The sequence below is a fragment of the Lontra canadensis genome, unplaced genomic scaffold, assembly GCF_010015895.1.
Source record: "Lontra canadensis isolate GAN:19392208 unplaced genomic scaffold, GSC_riverotter_1.0 scaffold1, whole genome shotgun sequence".
Taxonomy (NCBI): domain Eukaryota; kingdom Metazoa; phylum Chordata; class Mammalia; order Carnivora; family Mustelidae; genus Lontra; species Lontra canadensis.
This window is the reverse complement of record NW_022630995.1, coordinates 58,006,118-58,022,433: the sequence shown is the minus strand read 5'-3', so window position 1 is coordinate 58,022,433 and position 16,316 is coordinate 58,006,118. Positions and strand designations below refer to the sequence as shown.

General features: G+C 36.5%; 1 protein-coding gene across 3 annotated transcripts in view; it reads right to left on the bottom strand.

Annotated features, from left to right (window-relative positions):
- Positions 1-11,757, bottom strand: part of RAB28 (RAB28, member RAS oncogene family) — a 104,084-nt gene extending 92,327 nt beyond the window's left edge. For all 3 annotated transcript variants that reach the window (XM_032854932.1, XM_032854948.1, XM_032854941.1), the window contains exons 1-3: positions 11,487-11,757; positions 6,836-6,932; positions 1,338-1,426 (exon numbers count right to left, since the gene is read on the bottom strand). In XM_032854932.1, coding sequence (XP_032710823.1) covers positions 1,338-1,426; positions 6,836-6,932; positions 11,487-11,561 — 261 coding nt within the window. In that variant the 5' untranslated portion in view covers positions 11,562-11,757. The remainder of the gene's footprint in view (positions 1-1,337; positions 1,427-6,835; positions 6,933-11,486) is intronic.
- Positions 11,758-16,316: the final 4,559 nt, after the last annotated feature.

Sequence of the window (16,316 nt, the reverse complement as noted above, 5' to 3'; positions counted from 1 at the left end):
AATACTGTACTTACATTGCTGTTCAATTAAACAAGATACAGTCTTATAACATTCACACAAATTATAAAGTATAAACAATAAAAGGCAAGAAAAAAATGTCATATGTACCTTCAAAACAGAAATCTTATTTGACAACTTATAAGATGGAATATAACATGCTCTTTCTCATAAGATATGAGGGACATCAGAAGAGAATACAGATATTTTACTAAACTCAGGATCCCTAAAAAAGATGAAATTTTTTTTAATTTCTACAGATTTGACCAATAATGTCTGATTTTTAAGCAATTACATAATAGCATAAAACACTACAAAAAAATTATTTAGAAGAACAGTCACATAACATTGTGAATGCACTAAATGTCACTGATTATATACTTTAACAGTCCCTCATTATAACAGTATATTTATAAATATACTTGGATATTTATATCATGTCAACTTCAAGTCAACATTAATTTTATATATAATTTTCTATTTATAAACAAATTTACATAAATCAAATAATAAGTTTTTAAATGATGGAAAGGTAAAAATGAGAGAATTACATACCCTCAATTTTTAGTGAAGAAAAATTTGTTAATTTTGTATTATTTGCCCTGAGATTCACAAAATCTTCCTACTCTCCACTAACTAGATAAATCTATAAACAATAAAAAGTTACTTTATTTGACATTCAGAGTCAAATATTATGAGAAGCTTGACTAATGTAATGTTTATCTTTTTAAAAAATCCAATATGTACCCCTGAAGGTAGACTTTAAAGGACAAAGAGGAAAGAGATTATTATTCTCAAAACTCATTTTTTTTTTAAGATTTTATTTATTTATTTGACAGAGATCACAAGTAGGCAGAGAGGCAGGCAGGCAGGCTCCCTGCTGAGCAGAGAGCCCGATGTGGGTCTCCATCCCAGGACCCTGGGATCATGACCTGAACTGAAGGCAGAGCTTTAACCCACTGAGCCACCCAGGTGCCCCTTCAAAACTCATTTTACCAAATAGGTGAACAAAACAAAGAACTGTGGCTTCCCACAAATCTCTGTCCAGCAATTCTTTTTTATCTAATATCACTTTGAATGTACTCAGTTTAAAGCAGAAAAAATTAAACAACAAAAAAGCCAGACACAAAAATCTGAAATGTATCTTTTAAGAGAAAAATGAATATGCATAAAATATAAAATCAGTCTCTCCACATATCAGATAAAAATCAAGTTACAGAGAGATACAGAGTGTGTGTGTGTGTGTGTGTGTGTGTGTGTTTATGTATGCGTGTACCCACTTGTATGTGCTTGAGAAGAGTATTTTTAGAACTGGAATAATCATAGAATTTATGTCATACCTGTGCTCCATAGATATATTTATCCAACATCTTGCCTCCTATTGTCTGTCCTCCTATATCCCAAACTTGGAGAGTAACATTCAAGTTCCCTTGAATATAAAAACAAGAATGCAGAAAAGGTAAGTAACAAAATAACAACTGAATACAGTTCCAAAGAATTCAAAGTCACAATGATAAACTGTGGAACTAATCTGCTATTTATTTTTAAGATTTTTATTTATTTATTTGACCCTAATCTGCCTTTTATTCTGCATGTTCATATGGTCAGATATTTGGAACTATAAAATAATATTGTCAAAAGAAATTATAATAGAGAATGTAGGTTTATACTTTTACCCCACTTCTACAGAACCATATTTACGATTACTACCAAAATAAAAAAAGCTTTAATTCATAAACTGCTCAAAACTTTAAAAAATATTTTCTTAAACAGAAAATAGGATGATAGAACACTTGTACGGGGGGTAAAAACATATAAATTAAAAATAAAAATAGAACTTTATATATTAACCTACCCTATAGCACATAATGAATTTTACTGTAAACTCTAAACTCTACAGGTTCTAATACTCACAGATTAACAATAGACTACAAAAATGGACCCAGAGTTTCATCTCAAATTAATGCACTTTTAAAATTTAAATGTCACCCATTTATGTGCAATAGGAAACATAATTTTTAAAACCACATATTTTCAAATTTGTTCTATAAAATATAAACACATATGACAGCCCTCTTCAGAACAGATGTAGGATACATACCCAGTATTTCACTAAACATTATGATGCATTTACTGTTCAAAGCATTTCCATTGAAACAAATCATAATATGTGCTTCAAATCCTTCATAAAATGGTAGAACAAATCCTCCCCATACAAACATTATAAAAGCATTTAAAAATATTAAAAAGCAAGCAGGATGCCTGGGTGGCTCAGTCCAATAAGTGGCTACCTTCAGCTTAGGTCATGATCCCAATGTCCTGGGATCAAGTCCCACATCAGGCTCCTTGCTGGGCTGGGAGCCTGCTTCTCCCTCTGCCTCTGCCTGCCACTCTGTCTGCCTGTGCTCTCTCTCTCTCTCTAACCAATAAATAAATAAAATCTTTAAAAAAAAAAAAAAGGCACTAAAAAGCAATCTTTAAAATTCATCTATTTTGCAAAGTATTTGCCTGATACAAAAATTTATGAGATAAACTATTCTCCCTTATGAATCCATAATCCCAAAAGTTAAAGACCATGTCCAATATACTTTCTAGTTTAACATTTCAAAGTATTTCTCCTAATGATGCAGTTTTCTCCAAAGAAGACAAAGTCTCAATTAGTATCTTCAAAATGAGCTCTCACACTAAAAAATGCACCTTCCTGAATGATTTGCAAATCAGAAAAAGTCAAAATAAAAACATAAGACAACCGAAAAAAAATCTTCTCACTTCAAAAACAATAATGAAAAAGATTATAAAGACATGAATTTTTATGCCAATGCCAAACACTAAAATCAGAGAATGTTAGTCACATCATTCAACTAAAAAGCAAGTATAACAATGGATTAACCAGCCAAGCTTTACCCTTAACTCTAAGTTTTGTTGGTTTTGTATTACAATCTTTCCATTATTTTGAGGTAGGTCTGTTGCATCTGCCAACATGCAAAGGATTTACATGAGGAACTTCCATTAGCATTAATGAGAGCTCCTGAAGTTTATCACCAGTCATCATTCTCACATACACACACTTTCAACACTCACAGAGTAATGACGAAAATGTTCTTAGAGTTCTGTGAAGATGAAAACCAAAATGCACGACCTAAATAAGACTTATCCAACAACTGGAATAAACTCATTTACTTAAAAATCTAAATTTTTCAAGTTTCAAAGCTGAACTCATTCTATGACACTGTCTCACACTAAGCAGGTGAGAAAGGACTAGCGGTCACTAGTAGTATTTTAAATCGCTTCAAGAAGCACCTAGATAAAGAGGCAGTACTCTATTCATTTTACTTGCAGACTCTTTACAGTCATTTGTTTACTTTAAAAAAAAAAACAAAACAGTGCTTAACAATATTAACTTTCTTCTGGTAAGATTGTAGGCAATACTTCATATAAGGTGTTTAATACCATTTTCTTCAAGGCCAATAAATCCTATCACTTGGCTTTGCATCAAGAAATATAAAGCTTTTCTGCCTTTAAATTCTGATAGTCAGATCCAATTTGAATTAGTTATTGTGAACACCTTAGCTACAAACTTTACAAGCATGATATTCATGTTTCCAAATCCTCACTACATCATTTTAAGACTAAATCATATATTCAGTTGCCTCCCATCTGAGTTTATATTTATATTCATGTTTTGCAGATATTTTTTAAATTCATACCTTTCTATATAAACACTGTTGTTGTTGGCTTGTTTTTTTTAATATACATATTCTGGTGCCTCAGAAATAAAAATAGTTATGCGTTACTGATAATCGACAATGCTAGCCCCCGCCAAAAAAACCCACTTCTGCCATCATTATAGCTTCCACAAATGATACTTGCTTCTTATTTGTTTCATATGTCTAGAAATATATTTTTAACTTCTACATGTGGATTTTAGGATTATTAACACATAAAAATAAAAATAAATTTCCCTATTTGGGAAACAAAATCACATAAAGATGGAATTCTAATCAATATTCATTTTAACTTCCCTAAATATAAATACATAAAGCTGCCATGTATATTTTCAAAATGACATACCTAATAACCTATTAAAATAGTATTCAAATAATCAATACTGTAAAATTTTTTTAAAAAATCAAGAATACATCTGATATAAATTTCCTACTAATAAAGAACATTAAGGAGATTGTCAGCAATCTAATCTCAAGTGCAAAATGCTACAAAATTCCCGCTACCCAGTAAGAAATGACATGTAACCAGTGGAAAAAAATAAAGTAAATGAGGTGACAAAATACAGGTAAGCTGCTTTTGGTATGAATCAAAGCCACCAAGAGGATTCAACAGTGACCTTGTAAAAGTACACTTGGTGCCTTGGTTAACCTTACTTAAAGTGCTGCATAGTCAAGATGGAACTAAAAACACAAGTCTGCCCACTTCTTGCACTAAAGACTTAGAAATCCTTCTCACAGTAGAACGCTGTTTACTGGACTGTACCCACAAGCTTCCTGAAAGTATTTTGACTAAGGCTCTTAAGAAGCTCTATCAGCAGAATCTCTGACTAACAGATACACTATTTTAAGCAGTAAACTCTGCACAGTGGTTGCATCCAGACTATACAGCATACCGGAACATGAAATATACTAAAATGGATGAATATTTACAAAGTAATGACCTTGAAAACTTGCATGAAGAGAATGTCAATAGATGGACAGGAGGTATTCACGTTTAACAATCTGAATGGACAGAAGACTTACTAGAATATTTCACAAATATTAGATTCACCTAGTATGTTCTTTACTATAAATTCAATAATGCTGCCTGTAATGTTTTAGCAAATGATACAAATATTAGTCATCCTACATTTGACACTACAATGAATTAAAATTAATGTTAAAATATGTAAAGGATATACTGTGAACCTTATAATTTATTTACTTCATTTCTTAATGTATGTATTAATTATATAATATCAAGTTACATTAAAACAATTTTTTCCTACTGAAATTTCTAACACAATTTTGAGTTCATGAAGTAACATAAAACCAACTGCCTTTAAAAAAAAAGAATTTTTTTCTGGAATTCTACCCCTCCAAATAAAAATTTAATCAGGAATTCATTAAAATATATATTCATTAAGAGTATAAATTTCCTAATGTCATTTTTAATATAAGTACTTTCTAACTCTAAAATATTATACTATAAATTTTGATTTCAAAAATACCAAATATTTTTTACAAATTAATAAAACTTTAAAATGGGTAGTACTGTGCAACAGATCAGAAATCATCATTTGTATATATCACCTATTATAAAACCAAAACCAGTCCTAAGATATTTTTAATGATTGAATGTTGCTTGTTCCTGTATTTAAGGCTTTGAACTAAAAAAAAGTCAGAAAAACTAAGTAACATTAATGGTATAGAAAGCTGATGCTCTTGCTAGTTAGCATCAAAAATAATAATCAATAACTAGATATATGATGGTTCTCTATGTACAACTGGCATCTCTGAAAAAACTGTTGTAAAAAATAAGCTTTCAGCATGTATATTATACGACTTGTGTATATATTCTTCTAGTAATTGCTATAAATACTCTGAATGCAGCATTAACCTATCCACACAAATGAGAATAATAAAAATGAGATTTTTCAGTTCTGAATACATTAAAAGGAAATACAAATGAAACAAAATATGCGTATGTTTCTCATAAGCCTCTTGCTGAACAATAACTTAGTTAACAAAGTTGGAATTCTTTTCTCATACTCTTTCAATTTATTTTTCATTGGTAGCTGAATACAGACAATCACAAAATATAATAGAGCATACCACTAGTGAGATAAGCAGAATACCTTCAATTACCAAGAGTTTTCATTAGCTGCTCTAAAACTTTGATGGAGAGTTGTCTGACAGATGGGGTATTTGAGAGGTTAACATATTTCAATAATATTGGAATTTATTAAACCCCTTCCCACTATATCACTCACGCTCCAGTATATGAATCTGAACACTACCTTTGCAACTGTTTTTATTCAAATGTGTTTCCTCAGAGAGGAGAGAGACGGACTGGTTTAGAAAGTCAATCAAGATAAACTGCTTTTATAAAATACTTTAAACATATAATTTAACCATCACAAATGAATGGACAGAGCATTTTAAAGCCCCAATTGTTCAGAAACTAACTTAAAACAGAAACCACTCTCTTTTTGTTATTATTTCCCTGTATTTCCCACAAAATGTGCTGCAACTGGCATCTAAATAGTTTCTTTGCATGGTGAACTGAAACATCTTGAATGCTCAAACTGTATTTTTATGAGTGCCTAGGGACCCTAAATTTTAGTGGTCTATTAAATGCCAGCAATTTCATGCTGCCTTGCATAAAACAGCATTCACATATTAGAGCACAGAAGTTCCATAGCTACATTATACTTCTGTTCCAACTTTCTCTTGAACAAAAAACTGAAGCAGAGGCTAATCAAAATAATATTTTAAAAAAATAATCCTTTCCAGTCTTTTCACATTTAGTTTATACAATATCTGTTTATAATTGTGTAACATTTGACTTTTTTCAACTTTTTAGAATTTTATAAGCAACTATTGTTTATTCTCGAAAAATGTGTGGAGTGGTCAAAAACAGCGGGAGAATGGGGGAATATATAAACTTTTTTCTCACACCCATGGACAATATGTCTTCATGGGAGATCCTGATCAAAGTTAACCTCCTTATGATAGATTTGCTAATTATATATATTTTCATGCAGAAAGAGCCCCCAAATTTATTTTATATATCTCTGCTATTATTGTAAGATATGTACAATTTTCTATGTTAAGATTTTTTAGTCTCTTACCTGGCAATGTTATCCTTCTCAAAAAGAAATCCAGTCCTATGGTTTGTTTGTACTGTTTCCCAAAAGTTTCTTGAGCAAAACACGTAGCTAAGGAGGTCTAAAAAAATTGATGCATAGAATATCAAAATTAATGTCTTTGTTTTAGAAATGTAAACATAAAGTCATTACTAAACCTTATTAAGTAATCTTAGTATTTATACTACCATTAATCCAACCAACAACTTTAAGCAGTTCTAATCAGTTACAAAGCAAGGAGGGACTTAACACTCCACCAGGTAAATTTCACTTGCCAACAGCTATCAGTGGGGACAATAGACTAATAGGTTAGATCTCTTGAAATCCCCTGATAGTCAAGCTCCTTCTCCTTGCTGGAAATCAGAATTTGAGATTTATCAACAAGAAAATTAAAACAACATGACTAAAGATCTGAATCCTTAATATCCATATATATCAGTTCAATACAATTCTAAGTTTCATTTCTGAGGCTAAATACTCTGAATATTTGTGCTCTCAGAAACAATAAGTACTAATTAAAAGGAGGAAAGTCTGTTCATATAATTTTCCTTTACAAAAAAGTATCTTTAAATGTCTAATTTTTCTCTATATTAAAGAAGTTAATGAAAATTATACTACAGAATGACTGAGGTAATATTTATCTTTAAAATTAAGAAGTTGGTATTTTTAAGACTAATAGTAAGTGGGCAAAAATATTTTCCATCCAACAACCATAAAGATTAAGTCACAAGAATATTGCAACCAGAATAGATACACATATTTCTACATATTTTTAAATAACAACTCAAAGTTGTATTCAAAACTCTGGAGTACCATTTCCTATCAAAGCAGAATAAAAACCATTCTGGAAACAACTGAAATAACTCAATAACTTAAAAGTTTCTCAAACATTTTAAATGCCCTATTTATTTGTAAACTTCACCAAAAAGAAAGGCGGCTTCAGAAAGCTTTTAAAGAGCTTTACGCTCTTTAAGAAAGACTACCAAAGTTAAGTGAAAACTGCCCTTTTTTATTTTAAATGTTAAAATTAGATATCAACTAAAATAAAATTCCCAAGACACCTTAGTAGAATTAATTATAAGTGCAGCAATGCAAAAGGAAACTTGGCCAAATTTCAATTTCTTCAAACAAAAAGACCTAAAATTCTTTTTGACACAAGAACCATATTTTTCACACAAATGACAATCTGCACACCCTAAGTCTAATTCATTTATTATTTAAATACTCAGCATTTGTAATAAATTTCTAAGATATGTGGTCAAATATTTATTGAACACCCTAAGAAAGATGTTCTGCTAGGCACTGAGAAATAAACTCACTACACTCAAATGAAAATTTGTTTGGCTTCCTAAAGCATGTAACAATAATATAAAAACTGAGAGCCAGGAATAAAAAAGGTAAGCATTCCTTTTTAAAACTCTTTGTTTTTCATTTATCTTTATTTATGCCATTGAGCGTGTTTAACTCAGAGTACAAAATCTTCTGTTAAGAGGTTCAGAGTTCCAGAGAAAAATAACTGCCACTATTTAACTATTACAGATATTTCAAAATGTTTAATATAGGGATGGTTGCTATACTTTTATAAGACAAAGAGAAACTCAAGGCACATGTAACATTAGCATAGTGCCATTTAAGGTAATTTTGCACTTTCGTGTAAGCTTCTCAAAGTTCAGTATTTTTATGTTAATGAATTGTTTTAAAAATTCAAAGGTTCTTTTCTTGGAAACAGGACTTCGAGATTCTGAAAGCCTTACCCTCACATTTTTGAGGCACACATAAAGCTAGGATTTTTTGACTGGAATAAAGTATAATCTGTCAAAAATACAGGTCTGTGAGAACATGAGAATATTAAAGTGTATTCTTATACCGTCTCTGGACATTCTCTAAAAATTTAACAGAAAATCAACTGAATCAGTGGTAGGCACTTCCTCTTCAATTCTCTAGACTTTCTGCCTTCTTTCACACTTAATAATTTCTCTCAAGTCATTATATAAATACCTTTCTTAAACAATTATGAAGTGAACAATCATCTACCATATGTGAAACATCTTTATCTGATTCTTTATATCGTTTTGTCTGGTGAGCTTCTGCTAACAATTTTTACCATACTACATTTAGTAATACCAAAGGAAAAAAAATATATATTTTGCCTCAAAAAAATCTTAAGAAATATGTAATAAAATCAAAAGTATGAATCAAAACAGAAAGAACTAGAAACACATGTTACTAGAAGGAGGAGCTAAACTTCTCTTGGAGAAATTATTAGTGATTATATCAATACTCTATTGCTTCCATCAATGTGTATTTAAATGCCATGAGTTAAAACTGACAAGAGACACTAATGCTAGAAAAAACAGCCAGGAGTTCAATCAGGATACAAATAAGTATGAAAGTGAAGCTGACTTCATAAAAGGATAGTAAAGGAAACAGAATGGGAATGTTGGTAGCTGCCAGTAACTTGAGAGCAGAATAGGGCATGAAGAAGAAAAAAGCCTGATATACAAATATTGAAATAAAGGTTAGGTTTCTGATGTTTGTGTCTGAAAATCTCTGGCAGAAAATGCCTTTACAGTTTTAAAAGTTTAGTCAAGATGATAAAGACTAAGTCAAACACCATAAACAGTTAGCACTCTTACCCTTTTAAGCAGAATGATAGTCCTAACTCAATAATATGGAAGGGAAAAAATCATGTCTTGTCCTACACTAGAAAGAATTTTAGACAGAGATGAAAAACTGTAATTATTCACACTAAATTAGCAACAAGAAGAAAACATGGTAGGCTAAACAAAAAACTCAGATAAAAAACTATGAACAAAATTCAACTAACACATGTATGAAACTGATAAATACTGGAAGAAAAAGTAAAAAATTTAAAGAATTATGATAGACCACTGTAACTGGCAACTTTTGTCTCTTTTAACAAGTGTTTTAGTGCTACAGATTGTCATTATAATTTTAAACAGGAAATGAATTCAGTTATGAGTTGACCATAAAAGGATTTAGGAAATGAAAAATTAGAAGGTATTCAAAAGAACACTGAATATTAAGAAAACCATACAAATATACCTCAAAATTTTTATTGAATAAGACTGTTAGAAACAATACTGATCTATTTAAAACAACTGAAACATTCAAAAAGTTTCTTCCCAAAAATCTTTTAAAGGTAATCAGAGCATATTAGCTTGTTTTTCCTCAGCAATAAAAATCAGTACCAAAATATCATCCGGAAAGGCAAGAAAAGAAATTAACAGAATGCTCCAAATTTTGCACATAAATGACAACTCTCCCAGGTGCCCTAGGAACTCAAATCTCAGAACCAAAGACTGGAGCAGCTCTGCAGGGCCAACTGCCAGGGAAGATGCAAAGAGCAGTCGTCACCAGAGAAACCAGGGTCCAAGCTACACCAGTAAAGGGGAATCATGAGCCGGAAACTGGTAACAATAACAACCTGCGTTTCTGAAGACCCTGGCTGGGAAAAGGGAGGGAAGAAGAAAGGAGACAGACTTTAGCAATATTCCCAGAAACAGTGTTGGCGCCTTGGACAGAAGCGACAGGTGTGAAGACACCCCGGGCAGAGGCTCCTCACTTTATTTGGGGGGTGGTTACACACCGTTTTGAGATCCCATGGACCCTCCCTAAAGAGCAAGCACCAAGAGATGATTCTTCGGGAGCTCCACAACCCAGAGTTAAAAACGTCAGCCTGAAGAGGTAAGGGGACTGGTTGTCGGATATTCTCAAGCACTCAGTCTCATTTATTCGATCAACCGTCACCGGAGACTAGACTCTAAGCAAGGATCCCCTCGGCCACGATAGCAACTGTACTCTCAGCATCAGCCTAAATTAAGCGCTCAATAGATATTTGCTGAATGAGTGCCTGTGTTCACAGGTGCGGTGCTTGGAGGGAGCAGTGATGAACAGGTATGATGCTATGATCCAGCGGCCAGCGTTTACTGAGTGCACACCATATTCTGAAAGCTTTATGTGGATTTTCACACTGAATGTGTATTTGCACACTTCACCCTCTGAGGCGACCCCTATCAATAGCCACCTTACCGATGAAGCACAACTAGGGAAGCAATTTTGCCCTCCAGTGTCCCGACCAGTAGTAAGTGATGGGGCAGTGCTCACCCAGGGAATCTGATTCCAGAGCCACGTTCTTAGGAGTGCAGTGTAGGTACGTAAGGCGGCCGGCGGTGCGGGGATGGGATGGGGGGATGGGAGGGGGGCGGAGGGGGAGGGGGGGGGGGGGGGGGGGCAAAGTGTGACATGGACTAAAGTGAAAAGAGCAGATTTTTGCCAGTCCTCAGAGGCAAGAAGCTGGAAAGCTTCCCACGAGGGCGATGCTGGCTCGACTCTTGAAGAAGTAGGAGTTCGCGCAGGCAAGGAGCTGGGAAGTGACTTTTTTTTTCTTTTTCTTTCTTTCTTTTTTTTTTTTTTTTAATTTAAGGAGAGCTAGACGGCTCTAGTCAGCCTTCACCCAGCGCCTACTTCGTGTCTGGCCCCAGGCTACGATCGGACGGGCCCCGGCCCTTGGGATACCGAGGCGACGCCGAGCGGCGGGGAGGAGGCTGGGGTTTGCAGGGACCGCGCCGGGGTTCCTGCAGGCCGGAGACGGCGGGCCCGCTGGAGGACTGACCTTCCCGGAGGTGCCGTCCCCCAGCACGACGATTTTCAGTTGGCGGTCCTGGGTCTCCTCCTCAGAGTCCGACATGGTGTCCCGGGAACCAGGCCCGCTCCCCCACCCCCACCCCGAGGTAGAGGAAGGAAGGGTAACAGGGGGTCTCCGGGGGCGGGGGAGAGGAGGAAGGTAGGCAGTGGGGGCAGAATCCCCCGCCCCGAAGTCTCAGCGGCCGCTGGACATAAGTAGGCTGAATCACTCGCCGGGCGCCATCTTGCCCACCTCCCCTCCCCTGGGCGCCGCACCGCCCCCCACGCGTTACGTCTGTCGCGCGCCCCCTCCTCTGCGCCTACTCGCGCGGACGCGAGCCTCCCTAGCAAACCGGCCCATTTCCGGGCCTGGGACGGGGGAGGCCTTTGGACTGATCTGGCGAGACAGGCGCTACTCTCGCACAGGCAGCTGTGAAGAAGAAAAACAAAATATATCGTTCAAACCCGGTAGAAAAATGGGAACCCAGTAGCATTCAGGCATTCTATCATATTCCCGTGTGTCCATCACCCCCTGTGAATGTCCCTGAAGCGAATGGTTTAACCCGAGGCGGGGGCGTTGTCGCCTGGGCCACGCGCCCCGGTTGCCATGGAAGCCCGGAGTTGGAGAGGCGGTGGGGCGGCGCCTGTTTCCTGGCGCCCGGGAAGCCGGTGGACTGCGCAGCCCATTGAGGCTGGCCCTCCACCCGGAGTTGGTAGGGGCGCCGGGGGTCGCGCCCGGGGAGGAGCGTGGGCGCCGCGGAGGCTGCCGAGGACCGTTCTGCCTGCGGGGAAGCGCCCGTAGGGGCCTTCAGTTGAACAGGGTTCTGGCGCTGCCTCTTGTTTTGACCTCTGAAACCATGGGGTTCCCTGGACAGAACAACAGAATCTGATGGTTCATTCATCAAGCAAGGAACCTAGAGCAGCAGTTCTCAAAGTGTGGTCCGGGGAACCCTGGGGGACGCCAATAAAGTCAAAATTATTTTCATAATAATACAAACACCTTTTTTTTTTTTTTTTGCCTTTTTCGTGTTCATTCTCTTACGAGTTTAAGTGTTCCAGGGGATGCATGATGTATATGATGGCATTACTCTGGCAGTTACGGAATCATGTGCTTGTTATAGAGTGCCAAACATTTTAGTATTAATTTCAAAGCAGTAATGATAATAATGAACAATGTTTATGAACAAAAACTCTTCGAGGTCTACAGTAATTTCTTAAAAGAGTGTAGAGAGGCCCTGAGCCCAAAAAGTATTCAGAATTGCTGTACTGTGGGAGCCTGGGTGGCTCAGTGGGTTAAGCCTCTGCCTTCGGCTCAAGTCATGATCCCGGGATCCTGGGATCGAGCCCGCATCGAGCCAGCATCGGGCTCTCTGCTCAGCAGGGAGCCTGCTTCCCTTCCTCTCTCTCTGCCTGCCTCTCTGCCTACTTGTGATCTCTGTCAAATAAATAAATAAAATCTTTAAAAGAAAAAAAAAAGAATTGCTGTACTGTCTTAGTACAGTAGAGTAGGTAAAAGATGTCACAGAAAATTTCAATAAACATAAATTCTATAATAATAATGCCAACCTACTATGCTTGTCTCATTGTTAATTACTTTACAGGGATGATCATGGTTCATTCCTCATGAGAACCCTATAAAGTAGGTAGAATTATCTCATTTTACAGATGCATAAGCTTAAGGCACAGAAAGCTTAGCTCAGAGTCAGTGGTCCTGGAAAGAATGCAGGAATTAGAATGGAAAAGCAGTACAGTTTTCAGAAATGCCCAGTCCAAGAGGGAGCACTGGAGTTCTAATCACAGACCTATGCTTACTAGATGTGTGACCTTGAACCACAATTACATCCATAAAATAGAGGTACCACCTCCTTCATAAAGTTGAAAATTAAATGAAGAACTCAATGTAAAATAACAGCACAATGCCTGGCATATACTAGTAACACTCAAAATTAACAGGTGTAATTATCCTCTTCATTATCAGTAGATATGGTCCATATTGGAGCATCACTTCTTCCTTGCGATGTTACCTTAGACAGGTTTCTTATGTAGATTACATTTAATTGTAATTAGTCGTTCAGTCTTCTCTATCATAATATTCTCTACCATAATATTCTCTATCATAATATTCTCTATCATAATATTATACATTAATGATATGCCCCTTTCATATAAGCATGTATATATTATGTTTGCCAGCAGGGCCCCTATGTATTATTGTGCATTGATATAGCCCCTGCATATAAGCATGTACATACAATTATTAATCTTGCATAAGACATTAAGTTAACCTATATCCAGTAATACTTAAATTGGAATGCACTTCACTTATCCAAAAAAGACCTTGATCAGCAAACCTCAAGAAATCAGCAATCCTTACACAAATGTGTACTTCTTCTCACTCTGGGCCCATAACACGTTGTGGGGGGGGTGTCCTATATTAAAACTATACTTGGCATCAGATTCTTACTTTAGGGCCTTGTAACTCTTTACTCCTACCTACAATCCTTTCAAATGGAACATCTAGATGGACTGATAACTAATCAGCCCATGATCACACAAAATTGTGGTGTCATGCATTTAGTATCTTTTCATTTTTAGAGGAGGAAGCAGTATCACTCAGCCATAAAGGTCTCAACATGTAGAGCCTGGTTTCTTCATCTGTAGGTAGGATTAGTCCCCAACAGTAGCTACCCAGTTAGTATTAGTTCCCAGTACTTTCCCTACTCCCAAACACCACCACTAACAATTTCCTACATTACCAAGTTTTTAACGAGTATCAGTAGGAAAAGTACCTGAAAGGGTTTTTGCAAAGTTCTTTATAAATATTGATTTGAGGACTCTGTTTCTAATGAAGACAGATTTAACCCCTTCTTGTCCATAAAGGGAGTTAATGTTGCAGAAATTTGTTTTTCTATTCGTCCTTAATGGAAATGGTTATGTAACCCAGTTCTGACCAATTAGACAGAAGAGGATGTCCTTTGGGAGACATCTGGAAAAGATTTTCCTCCCTGATTAAAAAGGAAGGAAGGGCACCTGGGTAGCTCAGTCAGTTAGGCTTCAGACTCTCAGTTCCAGCTCAGATCATGATCTTGGGGTCATGAGATCAAGCCCCAGGTCATCAGGCTCCAAGCGGGGCACAAAGCCTGTTTAAGATTCTGTCTTTCCCTCTCTATAATCCCCCCCCACACACACACACAAATATGTTCTCTCTCCCTTTCTCTTTAAAAAAGAAAATGGATGGGCACCTGGGTGGCTCAGTCGATAAGCATCTGCCTTCTGCTCAGATCATGATTCCCGAGTCCTGGGATCAAGCTCCACATCAGGCTCCCTGCTCAGCGGGAAGCCTGCTTCTCCCTCTTCCACTCCCCCGCTTGTGTTCCCTCTCTCTGCCAAATAAATAAATAAAATCTTTTTTTAAAAAGAAAGAAAGAGAGAGGGATAGAGAAAGAAGGAAGGAAGGAAGGAGAAAAAGGAGAGATTCAGAAAGAAATATCTCCCCCTCCCTTCCCTTGCTGTCATTATTTGGGTGAGGACATATTTGGAATTACCACAGCCTTCCAGGCTTCTTGTTATAGGGCACTTTGGCTGTGTATCCCATTACTCGCAGATAGAAACATCCTAACTGGCACAAATGCTTTGGCCCAAAACTAGATTCAGCTGAGGTTGTTAAGACCGATTCTTCTAAATTTCACTGTGGTTTCATATGAAGGGAAATTTAGAAGACAACCTTGCATTTTCCTATCATTAATTTCCTAGACAACTGCTTTGATGGAGAGACATCACGAAACAAGCCAATTGCATTATTTTAGTGACCATATTTTATCCATCTATGACAAGATTCCAGGTTGAAAATTAGATATGAAGACTTGGAACCATATTTGTAAATTAAAAAGAAAAAAAAAGGAGGTGTGCCTAGGTGGTTCAGTCAGTTAAGCCCAAGTCTAACTTCAGCTCAGGTCATGATCTCAGAGTCCTGGGATCAAACTGCACATCAGGTTCCCTGCTCAATGGGGAGTCTGCTTATCTATCTCCCTCTTCCTCGGCCCCTCCCCCTCCCCCAGCTCATGCTCTCTCTCTCTCTCTCTAATAAATAAATAAAAATCTTTAAAAATATATATTTCTCTTGTGTAGAGAACATGCTACCTAGCACTGAAAGCTTCCAATGTGGTGCCTTACCATTCTAAAGAGCAATAGAGCTGATCCACAGAAAAGGAAAATATGGAGCTAATATAAGAACCCGCAACAGGGTCATAAACTAGGGAAATCTTTTTCAGTGGTCATAAGAACAATAAATTAACAAAATGTCTAAAGATGAATTCTAGAAATTTCAGGAGATTAGGGTTCTTTAGCTATGAAGAAGTAAAAGTACTTACATAAGATAAACCTGACTGCTATCTGCTACCACCTTCCCACCTAATTTTAAAATATCTTCTCTAGCATCTTTAACAGATGATAATTCAAACTCTGTTGGAGTACATCCAAATACAAGGAGTTCATTCCCTGTGAAGGAATCTGAACTATGGACGTAAGCCTGTTTATTAGAATATTTGTTCTGAGTTGAACAGAAACCCTTCACTATAAATTCCGACTAATGGTATCAGGTATGTCTTTTGGAGTAAAACAGAACTCCCGCATTCTAAAAGAAGGCCTTCAAATGTATTCATTACAATTAATGATTTATTTCACAAATATTACATAAATGCCTACCATGTGCCAGCCATTCTGATTCACAGTTGTTTTAAGCAGTGAGAACACACAAGACATACAAGGGCTCTGTTTCTATGGAACTTGGAATTTGGTGGTGAGGTATTGCAGACAGAAT